The 13,157-nt window shown below is 41.3% G+C and overlaps 1 protein-coding gene across 1 annotated transcript in view; it reads left to right on the forward strand.

Moving 5' to 3' along the window:
- The window catches only part of LOC132379110 (elongation of very long chain fatty acids protein 6-like), a 167,893-nt gene extending 155,267 nt beyond the window's left edge, over positions 1 to 12,626 (forward strand). The window contains exon 6 of the mRNA XM_059946691.1: positions 735 to 12,626. Coding sequence (XP_059802674.1) covers positions 735 to 1,156 — 422 coding nt within the window. The 3' untranslated portion in view covers positions 1,157 to 12,626. The remainder of the gene's footprint in view (positions 1 to 734) is intronic.
- Positions 12,627 to 13,157: the final 531 nt, after the last annotated feature.

The following is a 13,157-nucleotide window of genomic DNA, read 5'->3' on the forward strand; positions in this document are numbered from 1 at the left end:
CACACAAGCTGAGCAAGACTCTGGCTATTGTGTTACCTTAATACCCAATGGGAATTTGAGTGCAGTTGGCTCTGAGTGAGTATGCTATGGGCTGTTGTGCAGCTGGATAATGCTACACCCCAGCTTGCCAGTGGTCTTTGAGTGTTATGGACTATCAAAGTCACTTGTTGCAGGTAAATATGGGAGCTTAACAGAAAATTAAGCCAAACCACATGCATTGTAAATAGCTGTTTTGTACGGACTGAAGCAGCCCTGCAATCTCGTTGCTTTGAGCAACGACAAGAAAGTTCTATGCTATTCTACTAATTATTAATGTGGATAAATGATTTTGTGGATTTAGGGTGCCGCGGTACTGTAGTGGTTAGCACAATGCTGGTACAACTCGTGGTGCAGGCGTTCAGAGTCAGTTCCAGCCCTTTTTCTGAGGAGTTTTTATGTCTTCCCCGTGACCACGTGGGTTTCCACTGGGTGCTCCGGTTTCCTCCCACATTCCAAAGATATATTGGTTAGGAGGTTAATTGGTCATTATAAATTGTCCTGTTACAATGACGTGTTGGCCCAGCTCATTGGGCCAGAAGGGCCTATTCCATGCTGCATCTCTACATAAAAGATACATAAAGTAAATTGGACTGTGTGCAATAAATTACAGAATACACAAGTCAGGCTGTGAGAAAAATAATTTTGTGGTTTCCCTGCTGAGATTTGCTGAATTTGTCTGATGGCTTCTGTTGCAGGTGATACAGTATTCATCGTCCTACGGAAACAGAAGCTGATATTCTTACACTGGTATCACCACATCACAGTCTTGCTCTACTCCTGGTACTCCTACAAAGATATGGTCGCAGGAGGCGGCTGGTTCATGACAATGAACTATGGTGTCCACGCCTTCATGTACTCGTACTACACCCTGCGTGCAGCGGGCTTCCACGTGCCACGCCGGTTTGCCATGCTGATTACCCTCACCCAGATAATGCAGATGGTAATGGGAATGCTGGTGAACGTGCTGATTTACATGTGGATGGAGGAGGGCCTTTGCCCTTCTTTCTTTGAAAATATCATCCTGTCTTCCATTATGTATTTTAGCTACTTCCTGCTCTTTTGCTGCTTCTTCTATGAGACCTACCTGAGTAGAAAGAAGGGTTTAAAGGCTGCATAAGCTTGGGCCCAGTAACGGGATGAATGGAGTCACGTCAGGCATGGATGGTGTTAAGATTTTTTGTCAAAACGGTTTGGGGTGACTTGACACCAACTGTGGACTGACTTTTGATAGGATTACACTCTTCCATGTTCACGCTTCCCACTGCGCTCTCCATTAGGTGGTGTTGACTGACACTACCCGTTCCTGGAAACACTGATGGTATCGGTGCTGGGGCAGGCTGGCCCCACAGTGTCGACTGTCAGAACCCTGTCCTTTCCTTGTTTTTGATAAGCCGCGTGCGATGTTGAGACAGAATAGAGAGTGCAGAAGTGGTAAAGAGGAAATGAGTGGGATCATGCCAAAGATTAACCATGGGTTGTGGTGTGTTTGATTGGAGATCACAGAAGAAGTCATAGCTGTTCTAGCTTCGGTTTCCTGCCTGAGCTTCACCCTGTGTTATTCTGCAGTCAAAACACAAGGGAAAAGGACAGAGACTATTGGAAGTACAGCAAATTTAATATCAGTTCAAAACAAACTTATGTCTCAGAGTTTGTTTCACTGCAGTCCAGCTAAATATTGTGTAGAGTAGGCTTTGAGGAATCCTATATCTTTTCCACGATAAAATATCAGATTGGCATTTTCCCTATGCTAAGAGACATATTATGCGTTTGGATTTAACACTAGAGTTTGGCCTGTTGACTGCACATATCAACAGAAGGTAACAAAGTTAGTGCTCGGTAAGTTTACCATTTTACCAGAAGCTCGACAACCAAGTCTCAGAGCTATTTGTTCTATTTATACATGCACAAGTCACAAGGGAGTTCTTCCTTTGTACTGTTGCCTCTAAATGAATAGAGTGTAAATGTAACTTTTCAAGGAACCATATCCCATTATATAAAACCATACTTACTTACTACTTGTTACACCATTGGGGCTTAAGGGAGCAGTGAGGGTCTTCCATCTTCATTGCTGTTTCCGTAACAATTTCTTTTTTTGACCAGTCAGGGTTGTTAGCCCTGACCTGAACCCCTGAGCCTGGAGGACCGGTGGACTACTCTTCGTCTGACCTCTACCCTTTGACCTGTTTGGCATAGGTGACCCTACAAAGAGCCAAAGCACAAGATCCTGACTCCAGCCAACATAGCTCTCTGGGTCATTGAGGCATACAAGCCTCCAAACCCGACGACATTGTAGTCTGCTTTGAGGATAAAACCGCACTTTGGTCATTAAGTAACAAATTTTTTAATGTAATAGGGATGGTAGCAGGACAGAAATGTGCTGACTGGTTTTCTGAATGTTAACGGTTCAATTTATTAAGTATTTGTGAAACTGCTGCTAGCAGTTATTGTTGGTGGTATTGAGTACAGAAATGCTTAGCACATTCCTCTGTCCACCTGTTTAGAGAAAGTTAACCAAATTAATGTAAATAAGCAAATCTCCATCAAAATAGCTCGAGGAAAGTACTGACTCAGCATGGATCACCAACAACATGTAGACCTCAGTACTGCCAAACCAACTTGTAGATTTCAAGTCATTAAAATGTTCTCCTGCAGTGTAAAAGTAATCTTTTGGTTTACCAAAGCATTCTTAATGGATTGTCCTTAATGTTAATCATAATGCATCGAGTCCTTCATTATGAGGATCAGTCCTTATATAGATTTTGAATTTGCCCCCTCTGTTCTTTTAGGCATACATTTTGGTATTTCTCTGACAAGTTTGTTCAGCACAAGTTTCATGTTCATAAAACTGTAAGAAATAGGAGCAGAATCAGGCCATTTGGTGCATCGTGTCTGCCCATGGCTGATTTATGATTCTTCTCAACCCTATTTTGCTGCCTTCTTCCTGGAACTTGTGATACCCTTGCTAATCGAGAACTGTCAACCTCCACTTTAAATATACCCAATTCCTTGGTTTCCACAGCCATTTGTGGCAATAAATTCCACAGATTCACCACCCTTTGGCTAAAGTAATCAATAGTCATGCAATGCTGAGTTCTTGGTTTGTTTAAGAACAGTTTAGGGACTAATCAGAGAGCAGATTCAAGATCATTTAATGTTTTTGTATCCATTGGTGTAGTCCATGACACATGATGATTACATGAATGGATCTTTACATGCTCTTGGCTGCTCTCGCATGGACACTCAGTACTGAGGGTGCTGAAGGAGCAATATAGCTTTGTTGGGTTGTGTAGCTGCTGGATTAATTGACCAGAGGGGCCAGTAACAGAGGGAACTTGATTGCTGTTCTTACCTGTGTTTAGATAATGACAGATCTCCAAAGTTAGGCTCTGCTGTCTGTTGTTCACACTGCAGTCCAAAGCCAACTTCAGCCTTTCAGAGAATTCCACCAGACCAGAGATGATACTGCAACAGCTTAACAAAAGAGCTTTTATCAAAAAACCAGCAAGACTAGATCATGAAAAAAGCTCACACATTCTTCTTAGAATTTACTAGAAACCTGGCCTTTGTATGCTCTATAAAACTTAAGTAAACTTGATCCTGCAGCAGACTTCATAGGGGATTACTTAGAATATCAATAGCAGGCAAATGCTTGGTCCCTCTCTTCTTCCATCTACTCCCCCCCCCCCCCCCACACACACACACACAAACACATAACTTTTTTTAATATTCACTTATTCACTCATGCCTGTAATGAGTTGAGAATAGATCTCTTATCTAACTTTCTGAATGGGCAGATCGTTCATGTGTGTGTCTTTGTAGCATTCTCTGAGTATACGAATAGTGAAGAGTGCAGTAGATTTGATAGTTAGGATTTACTTAACACTGAAAGTGACAGGCAGGATGCTGGAGGAACTCAGCAGGTCAGGCAGCATCAAAGGAGGGAAATGGGCAGTCGATGCTCTGATTCACTGTCCATTTCCTTCCACAGATGCTGCCTGACTTGCTGCGTTCCTCCTGCATTTGGTTGTTGCACCAGATTTGAATACCTGTAGTCTTTTGTGCCTCTACTTTTATTGAGGGATGATTGATTAATTAATTGTTTCATGTAAGGAGCAGGGAACAGTGACTTTGGACTTACTACTTAAAGCTGAGTAAGACATGGGTTTGCATTGGCAGGACTGTGTGAAAAGATGAAGGAATCTATGTTCTTAGACAGTGGAGGAGTGGAGAATCTATAAAGACTATATATATAGAATAATTTATCAGTGTGAATAAATGCTATACATACTTGCATATGGAGTCATGATATAAGGGCTTATAGTACTTGTGAGATACGAAGGACTTTAGAACATCTTCAGAGGCTGCTTTTCAATAGAATAATTGTAGGGGATTAAAACAACTCAAAAAAGTGAGAATAAAAACAGATAATGCCAGAAGTATTCAGTAAAATAGAGACCATCTATGGAGAGACTACAATGTAATGTTACAGGTCAGTGATCCTCAGTAATGCGTCATGACCTGAAGCATTGACCTTGTTTTCTTCTCTCCGCAGATGCTGCCTGACCTACCAACTGATTCCAGCACTTTCTGTTCCTGTATTAAATTTTCAGAGACTAGTTTATGCTCTAACACAAGCGTATGTGCATTTAATATTTGAAGGTAGCTCATTTTTTTAGGGCAGCATTTCTTTATGTTAAACAAGTGAAAAGAGCTTTAAAGTTTGTTTATTTTTGCACAAAAATATCAAAAAACAAAAAAAAGTGATGGCAGAGCTGCTAGATTTTATTTTGCAATTTTTTTTATAAAGAGCAGCTGGAGCATTTGACCTGAACATGTTAACGTTCTCTTCCCATCTCATTCAGTCCTATCCTGTATCCACTGGCCGAGCTGTCTTATCTAAAGGGAAAGACTTTGGTTTCAAGTTGAAGTTGTATACCGCCAAAAGAAACAACATTCCTCCAGACCAAGGTGCACAACATTTAACTCACACACAACTCATGGCAGCATAATGGTTAGGGCAACACTTTATAGTACAGCTGACCCAGGAAATAAATTAACAAGTAACAAGGTCCATTCATGACACAAGTTTAAAAGTAAACACTGTAATGTTACTGGTGCTTTGTACATGGTCAGATCTGGATGGTGGTAGGGAATTCAGTAGTGTCATGGCCTGGGGGAAGAAGCTGTTCCCCATCCTTAACAGTCCTTGCTCTAATAGTACAGTATAGGTTAATTGTTCTTTTTGATCTGAAGATGTGAATTACTGTAACACCAGCTTGGGACATCAACACTCTGAATAAACAGGATAAAGCAGAATTTGTAGACCAACTGCCAAGAGAATACAAGTACTTTTTTAAGGCAATTACTTTAACTCAAGACAGATGGTTTATTCTGAATGTGTTCATTAGAGGTGGACCGAGCGTGATCAGTTAGGTCAGCATCTATGATGCATTCTTGAGCTAACCGGCTCCTAAAGTTATTCCACAAGGTGCCACGGTACCATAGCGGTCAGCACGATGCTATTAGAGCTCAGGGCATCGGAGTACACACTTCAGTCCCAGCGCTGTTTATAAGGAGTTCGTATGGTTCCCCATGACTTTGTGGGTTTCCTCCGGGTGTTCCAGTTTCCTCCCACAGTCCAAAGATGTATTGGTTAGTAGGTTAATTGGTCATTGTACATGGTCCTGTGATGAGGCTAGAGTTGAATCGGTGGGTTGCTAGGCGGTGTGGCTCGTTAGGCTGCAAGGGCCTGTTCTATTGTTGTATCTATAAGTAAATCAAATAGATTAAGAGATAACCAGACTGTTGGGTCTGGAGTCACATATAAGCCAAGCCACGCTAAAAGTAGCTTCCTTCCCTTACTGAACATTAGGTACATTAATAAATCAGGTGGGGTTTGTGATAGTTTTATGGTCACAATTCTTGCTATTCAAGATGCATTTAAAACCATAAGACCATAAGACATAGGAGCAGCATTAGGCCAGTTGGCCCATCGAGTCTGCTCCACCATTCTCTTGTGGCTAATACTTTTTTCCCCTTCCAAGCCCCACAGCCATGTGCATTCAAGAACTTACCAATCGCTGTCTTATGTACACCCAACAACCTGGCCTCCACAGCTGCCTGGGATAACAAATTCCACAAATTCTCCACCCTCTAGCTAAAGAAATTTTTCTGCATCTCTTGTTTTCAATGGATGCACCTCTATTCTGAGGCTGTGTCCTCTTGTCCTAAATTCCTCCACCATGGGAAACATCCTTTCCACATCTGTCTTTTAACATTTGAAAGGTTTTAATGAGGTCCCCCCTCATCCTTCTAAATTCCAGTGAGTATTGACCCAGAACCATCATTTGTTTCTCATATGATAATACTTTCATTCCCAGAATCATCCTTGTGAACCTCTCCAATGCCAGCACATCTTTTCTCAGATGAAGAGCCCAAAACTGTTCACAATACTCAAGGTGAGGCCTCACCAGTGCCTTATAAAGCCTCAGCATCACATCCTTGCTCTTGTATTCTAGGCCTTTTGAAATGAATGCTAACATTGCATTTGGCTTCTTCACCACTGACTCTACCTGCAAGTTAACCTTTAGGGTGTTTGCACAAGGACTCCTAAGTCGCTCTGCATTTCAGATTCTTGTATTTTCTCCCCATTTAGAAAATAGTCTGCACAATTAATTCTACTACTGAAGTGCATGACCATGTATTTTCCAACATTGTATTTCATTTGCCACTTTCTTGCCCTTTCTCCTAATTTGTCTAAGTCCTTCTGTAGCCTTCCTGTTTCCTGAACACTACCTGTCCCTCCACCAACCTTAGTATCATCTAAACTTGGCAACAAAACCATCTATTCCATCATCTAAAACATTGATATACAGCATAAAAAGAAATGGTCCCAACACTGACCTGTGTGGAACACCATTAGTTACTGGCAGCCAAGCAGAAAGGAATCTTTTTATTCCCTCTTGCTGCCTCCTACCAATCAGCCAATGCTCTAACCATGCCAGTAGCTTCCCTGTAATACCATGAACTCTTAATTTGGTAAGCAGCCTCGTGTGTGGCACCTTGTCAGAGGCCTTCGTTAAGTCCACATATACAATATCCGCTGCATAGCCTTTATCTATCCTACTTGTAATCTCCTCAAAGAATTCCAACAGATTTGTAAGGCACGATCTTCCCTTATGGAAACCATGCTGACTTTGTCCTACCTTTTCCTGTGTCACCAAGTACTCCGTAAATCCTTAACAACTGACTCCAATATCTTCTCAACCACTGAGGTCAGGCTAACTGGTCTATAATTTCCTTTCTGCTGCCTTCCTCCTTTAAGAGTGGAGTGACTTTTTTAATTTTCCAGTCCTCTGGCACCATACCAGAGTCCAGTGATTTTTGAAAGATCATTACTAATGCCTCCACAATCTCTACAACTACCTCTTTCAGAACCCTAGGGTGCAGTTCATCAGGTCTGAGTGACCTATGCACCCTTAGCTCTTTCAGCTTTTTGAGCACCTTCTCCCTTGTAATAGCAACTGCACTCACTTCTCTCCCCTCACACCCTTCAACATCTGGCACACTGCTAGTGCCCTCCACAGTGAAGACTGATGCAAAATACTCATTTAGTTCACCTGCCATCTCCTTGTCCCCTGTCATTATTTCTTTGGCCTAATTTTCTAGTGGTCCTTTATCCACTCTCATCTCTCTTTTATTTTTTACACACTTGAAAAAACTTTCACTACCTACTTTGATATTGTTTGTTAGTTTGCTTTCATATTTCATCTTTCCCCCCAGATGATTATTTTAGTTGCTCCTGTAGATTTTTAAAAGCTTCCTGATTCTCTATCTTCCCACTAATTTTTGCTTTGATGTACGCCCTCTCATTTGCATTTACACTAGCTTTGACTTCCCTTGTCAGCCATAGTTGTACTATATTGCCATTTGAGTATTTCTTTAATTTTGGAATACATCTATTCTGCATTTATCTTATTTTTCTCAGAAACTCACCTCATTGCTGCTCTGCTGTCAACCCTCCCAGCAACTCCTTCCAATTTACTTCGGCCAACTCCTCTCTCATACCACTGTAATTTCCTTTACTCCACTGAAGTACTGCCATGTCAGACTTTACTTTCTCCCTATCAAATTTTAAGTTGAACTCAATAATATTGTGATCACTGCTTCCTAAGGGTTCTTTTACCTTAAGCTTCTTAATCACCTCTGATTCATTACATAACATCCAATTCAGTGTAGCTGATTCCCTAGCGAGTTCAGTGCCAAACTGCTCTAAAAAGCCATCTAGTAGGCATTCAACAAACTCACTCTCTTGAGATCCTTTACCAACCTGATGTTCCCAATCGACCTGCATGTTGAAATCTCCCAAGACTATCATTGCCTTTTCTATTTCAGAGCCTCAGTGGCCACTTTATTAGGTATGCCTTGTACCTAATAAAGTGGGCACTTAGTGTATGCTCATGGTCTTCTGCTGCTGTAGCCCACCACTTCAAGGTTCAGAAATGCCCCTCTGCACACAACTGTTGTATTTCATGATTATTTGAGTTACTGTCTCCTTCCTGTCTGCTTGAACCAGTCTGGCTAATCTCCTCTGACCTCTCTCATTAACAAGGCATTTTCACGCACAGAACTGCCACTCACTGGGTGTCTTTTTTGTTGTTTTGCACCATTCTCTGTGTACTCTGGAGAATGTTGTGTGTGAAAATCAGCAGTTTTTGAGATGCGCAAACCACCCCATCTGGCACCCATAATCATTCCACAGCCAATGTCGCTTAGATCACCTTCCTTCCCCATTCTGATGTTTGGTCTGAACAACAGCTGAACCTCTTGACCACATCTGCATGCTTTTATGCCTTGAATTGATATCACATGATTGGCTGATGAGATATTTGAATTAATGAGCAGGGGTACAAATGTTCCTAATGAAGTGGCCACTGAGTGTATTTGTTCATATGGACAGGTAGAGAGTGAGGAATAAAGGAAGATCTAGGGACTATTTGGACAACATCAGGTGGTTGATGGATTCTGATGTATATCCTGGGTTTCATTACGTCTGCTGCGAGTCCTGGAATAGCATAGTTATTACAAATCTTAACTAGCAGTTACATTTACAGTGTGAGCTGGATGAGATGAGTTGCCTTACTGTTGAAATCTATAGGATTATAAAACAACTAAGAGACAAGTGCTGCGGACGGGGCAGGTTTTAGATGTCTTACTGGCGTGGTGTAAAATTCTGTGTCTCTGTACTTCCCTCCAGAGTCAGCTGAGATCTGACTCGGCTTGCACTAAAGATTAGCAACACACAGAAAATGCTGAAGGGACTCAGCAGGCCAGTCATCATTCATGGAAAAGATTAAACAGTCAACGTTGGGCCTAAACACTTCATCGGTCTGAGGGAGCTGGAACAGAAAAAGATGCATAGATCAGAGGGTGGGAGCTGCCTTTGCTATTCACATCAGGTCGCAAACATCTTCAAAACCTGTCTGCAGTCATCTCACGCCAAATTGTATATTCTGTTTAACTCTGTAAAGTATGTGTGGGTAGGAATTCATCCAGTTGCTTGCATCCTGTACACAGGTTAGAGTTAGAAGTGCCCATGTGTTATATTCTGCTCCCAGTAGTTGGTTCTGTTAAAAGTCAATAGAGGCAGTGTATAATACACAGATACTGCACATGAACTGGAGGTGAATCTCCACCCCAATATTCTTATTGCTTGATTGCATTTATGAGTGACTATATTATGATGTTGCTGGTATTTTATTTCAGGAGCCATGGTCTTTTGGACAATTCAGAACTTAAACTTGAGTTTATTATCTTTGGAATATGAAAGCCATACGATAATCAGCTTTACTTGGTGTTTACTTCTGTCAGCTATGGGATTTCATGAAGTTCTTGACTGCCATCAAGGCAAAAACTGCGTATTTATTCATTATACAGGACCACGGCATCATTGTCAGGGACAATAACTCTTGTCCATCCCTAACTGACCATGAGCATCATGGCTTTCTTGCCCATTTCAGACAGCATCTCGACTGAACCACAATGGTAGGCCATTTTTTCACCCTGAAGGACAAGTGGTTCTGAGGTGTTATTACAGATATCTGGATTATGATTCTAAGACCTGAATAAATGCCACCTAATTGTTAATAATCTGGAATTTAAAACTTATTACAAAGTTTTAAAATTCCAGATTATTAACAACTAGGTTGGATTTATTCAGGCCTTGGGATCATAGTCCAGATTTAAGTATTTATTAGAGGTTCAAACTCTACCAGCATAAAAGATGTCATTAATTGGATTGGAGGGGGGAAGCATGGAGAAGATTTTTCCATTTGCAACTTCAAAGTAAATTGATTATCCAAGTACACATTGATTACCATATGCTACCTTGGGATTTTTTTTTGGGCATTCACAGTAGAACAGAGAAATATAATCGAATCAATGAACAAACAAAAGGCTAGGAATGTGAGGCCATTAATGTATGGCAGTAGTTGTTTAACTGATTTAGGGAAAGGACGGTTTACTCAAGGGACGATTGAACTTGCCAATTCAAGGTGCAGTATTTTAAGGAGAAGGAAGATACAGGAAAGAACATGCTGGTGTTGGGTTGAAGAAAGGCTGAGCTTATGAATGGGCACGAACACCGATATGGACCACCAGGCTCTGCTTCTTCACTGTAAATGCCATGTAAAACTCTAAAATACTGTGTAAGAGAGAGGAAATGGCAGCTAAATATTAATATCGAACAATAGCTATAACTTGTGTCTCCAGGATACAATTCATTCAAGTCCCATCAGGTGCGGGTTAGGTAGCTAGCTCCAGATTGAGGGTGAATTGCCGCCTTATGTTATGAATGGGTTGTTTTCTATGCTTCACTGTATGTGTATGTGTTGTGGCAGAACAGTCCTCATGGTTTTCTTTCAGGGTCAATTTATCAATTTAAATGTCGCCTCATGTTAATAAGATTATTTTGCACCTTCAGCCCAAATGTCAGTCTATTCCAGGTACGACTCAATCTGCAGTGTAGTTAATAGCAGCCATCCATTGTCAAGAATACTTTTAACCAAAGTGGGGAGGAAATTCATCATTGGTTGTAAATGCACCATATGTGTGTGTCTGTGAGTGAGGGGTTAGCAGTTAACAGTTGCACTTGTAGGTTTTCACAAATAAAACAGCAGAGGTGTTTTATCTTTCAGAAAATCTGTAGCAACTAGTATTGAACACCAAAAACTTGAAGACAAAAAGTGTGCTAAAACCCTTTACATAATTACGTCACCACAGCAGACCAGGCCCTTAAAAATGAAAGCCCAACTCATTGCGGGTGGTTGTGAATTATTTAGTTTCCACTAATTACATTAATCTCCAGGCCATTCAGTCCCATGCATTTTGCATTCCCTCATGCAGTATTCCAAAGAAGAATTTCTCCTCTCTGCACATAAGAGCCAAATGGTTACAAATACTCTGGTAAACAGGAATGGATCTGTTAACGTTTGTAGTCACTTGAGATGTTTTGAAACGTGTGTTCACTCTGTATAATTCTGTCATCTTTTTCACATGAATCGCTGGTCATTCCACCTGAGGAAATAAAGAACCTCAAAAGAAACAGCCTCTATGGACAAACATTCATGGCATAGTGTACATCTGAGCCTAGTCCACCTATCAGTTTCACTTTCCTTTTACAATATCCAAAATCTTTAAACGTATACCAAAGCTGCTCCTGATGGAAAGCTCCGTGTCAGTGTTTTGTTCAAACATGCACTGTGATCTTAATTTCACTTCATCCCTGCCTCGCTCACTGCACTAGGCACCAGTGTTAGCCACTTGAGTAGTGGGAAATCACAGCATTGCGCTGCAGTGGATAACTACCACTACTCTTTATATGTGCCAAAACAAAACAGGGTGAAACGCTGCAGTAAATTTCTGTCTTGAATCCACAGCTACCATCCGTTCTCCAATCACCTCCTCTTTGCTCCAATTCAGAGCCGAGGTCTGACTTTTAAATAATCCAAAAGGTCCATCTTCCAATCTAGCTGGTGATCCTTTTGATCTGCCATCACAACTCCGATAATAAACATTTGTCTATCATAAGGGAATTGTGACGTTCATAAGTCTGTCTTGTCGTGCACACCCTACAGTCCACGAGACCACTAAACCTGGGCCATTGCTTGCTTATTGAAACTATTTCAGCTCCTTGTCCAGTGCAGTGCCTTAACAGCTAGGGAGTAGAGACTGACACTACCAGGTGGGAAATATTCAGCTATGAAACACGCCTCACCCCACCCTCTCCCTTGCCCTTTTGGCAGTCCATGGAGCCATACAAAGAGATTGTTTTCACAGTTGTTTCACTGCAAATCGCCAACTCCGGTGTCAGAAACTGTCTAGAAGTAAGCTGATCCAACAGATAACGTTCTGTGGTGCCATCTTGTCCAAAAAGACAGTGTCAGTTTTGTTTCCTTAATTCTGCTTATCAACACTGTTCAAATGTATTATAATGTACCAGATCTTCTGTACATACACATACTGTATGCATTTGTGTTTAAAGAATGCCGAACTCATTGTCAATGTATTCATTAAAATTTTAAACTATTCATTTATTGTGCTTTATTTCAGGGAGAACAAAATCTAGATTTTCTTGGGCTTGTGTGTGTCTTAAACATTATGAAATAAATCAAAACATTACCACAAGCTAGCAGTCATTCAGCTGAATTTTTCAGTTAGTGTTACGTCCCAGCATTAGGTTCATAGCCTGAGCTTATAGATTCTGGAGATACCTAAGAAAGTGGCCACTGAGTGTATTTCTATATGTTTGTGGTCTTCTGCTGCTGTAGCCCATTCACATCAGGGTTTAGCGTGTTGCACTTACAGAGATGCTCTTCTGCACACCGCTGTTGTAACACGTGGTTACGTGAGTTACCATCATCTTCCTGTCTGGCCACTCTCTGACTTCTCTCAATAACAAGGAATTTTTGACCACAGAACTGCCACTCACTGGATGCTTTTTTATTTCTTGCACCATTCTCCAGGGCAGGGGTTCCTAGGACCCCAGGTTGGGAACTCCTGGACTAGGGGTTGTGTGTGAAAATCCCAGGAGACCGGCAGTTTTTGAGATGGTCAAACCA

The sequence above is a fragment of the Hypanus sabinus genome, chromosome 21 (genome assembly GCF_030144855.1).
Source record: "Hypanus sabinus isolate sHypSab1 chromosome 21, sHypSab1.hap1, whole genome shotgun sequence".
Classification (NCBI taxonomy): Eukaryota; Metazoa; Chordata; class Chondrichthyes; order Myliobatiformes; family Dasyatidae; genus Hypanus; species Hypanus sabinus.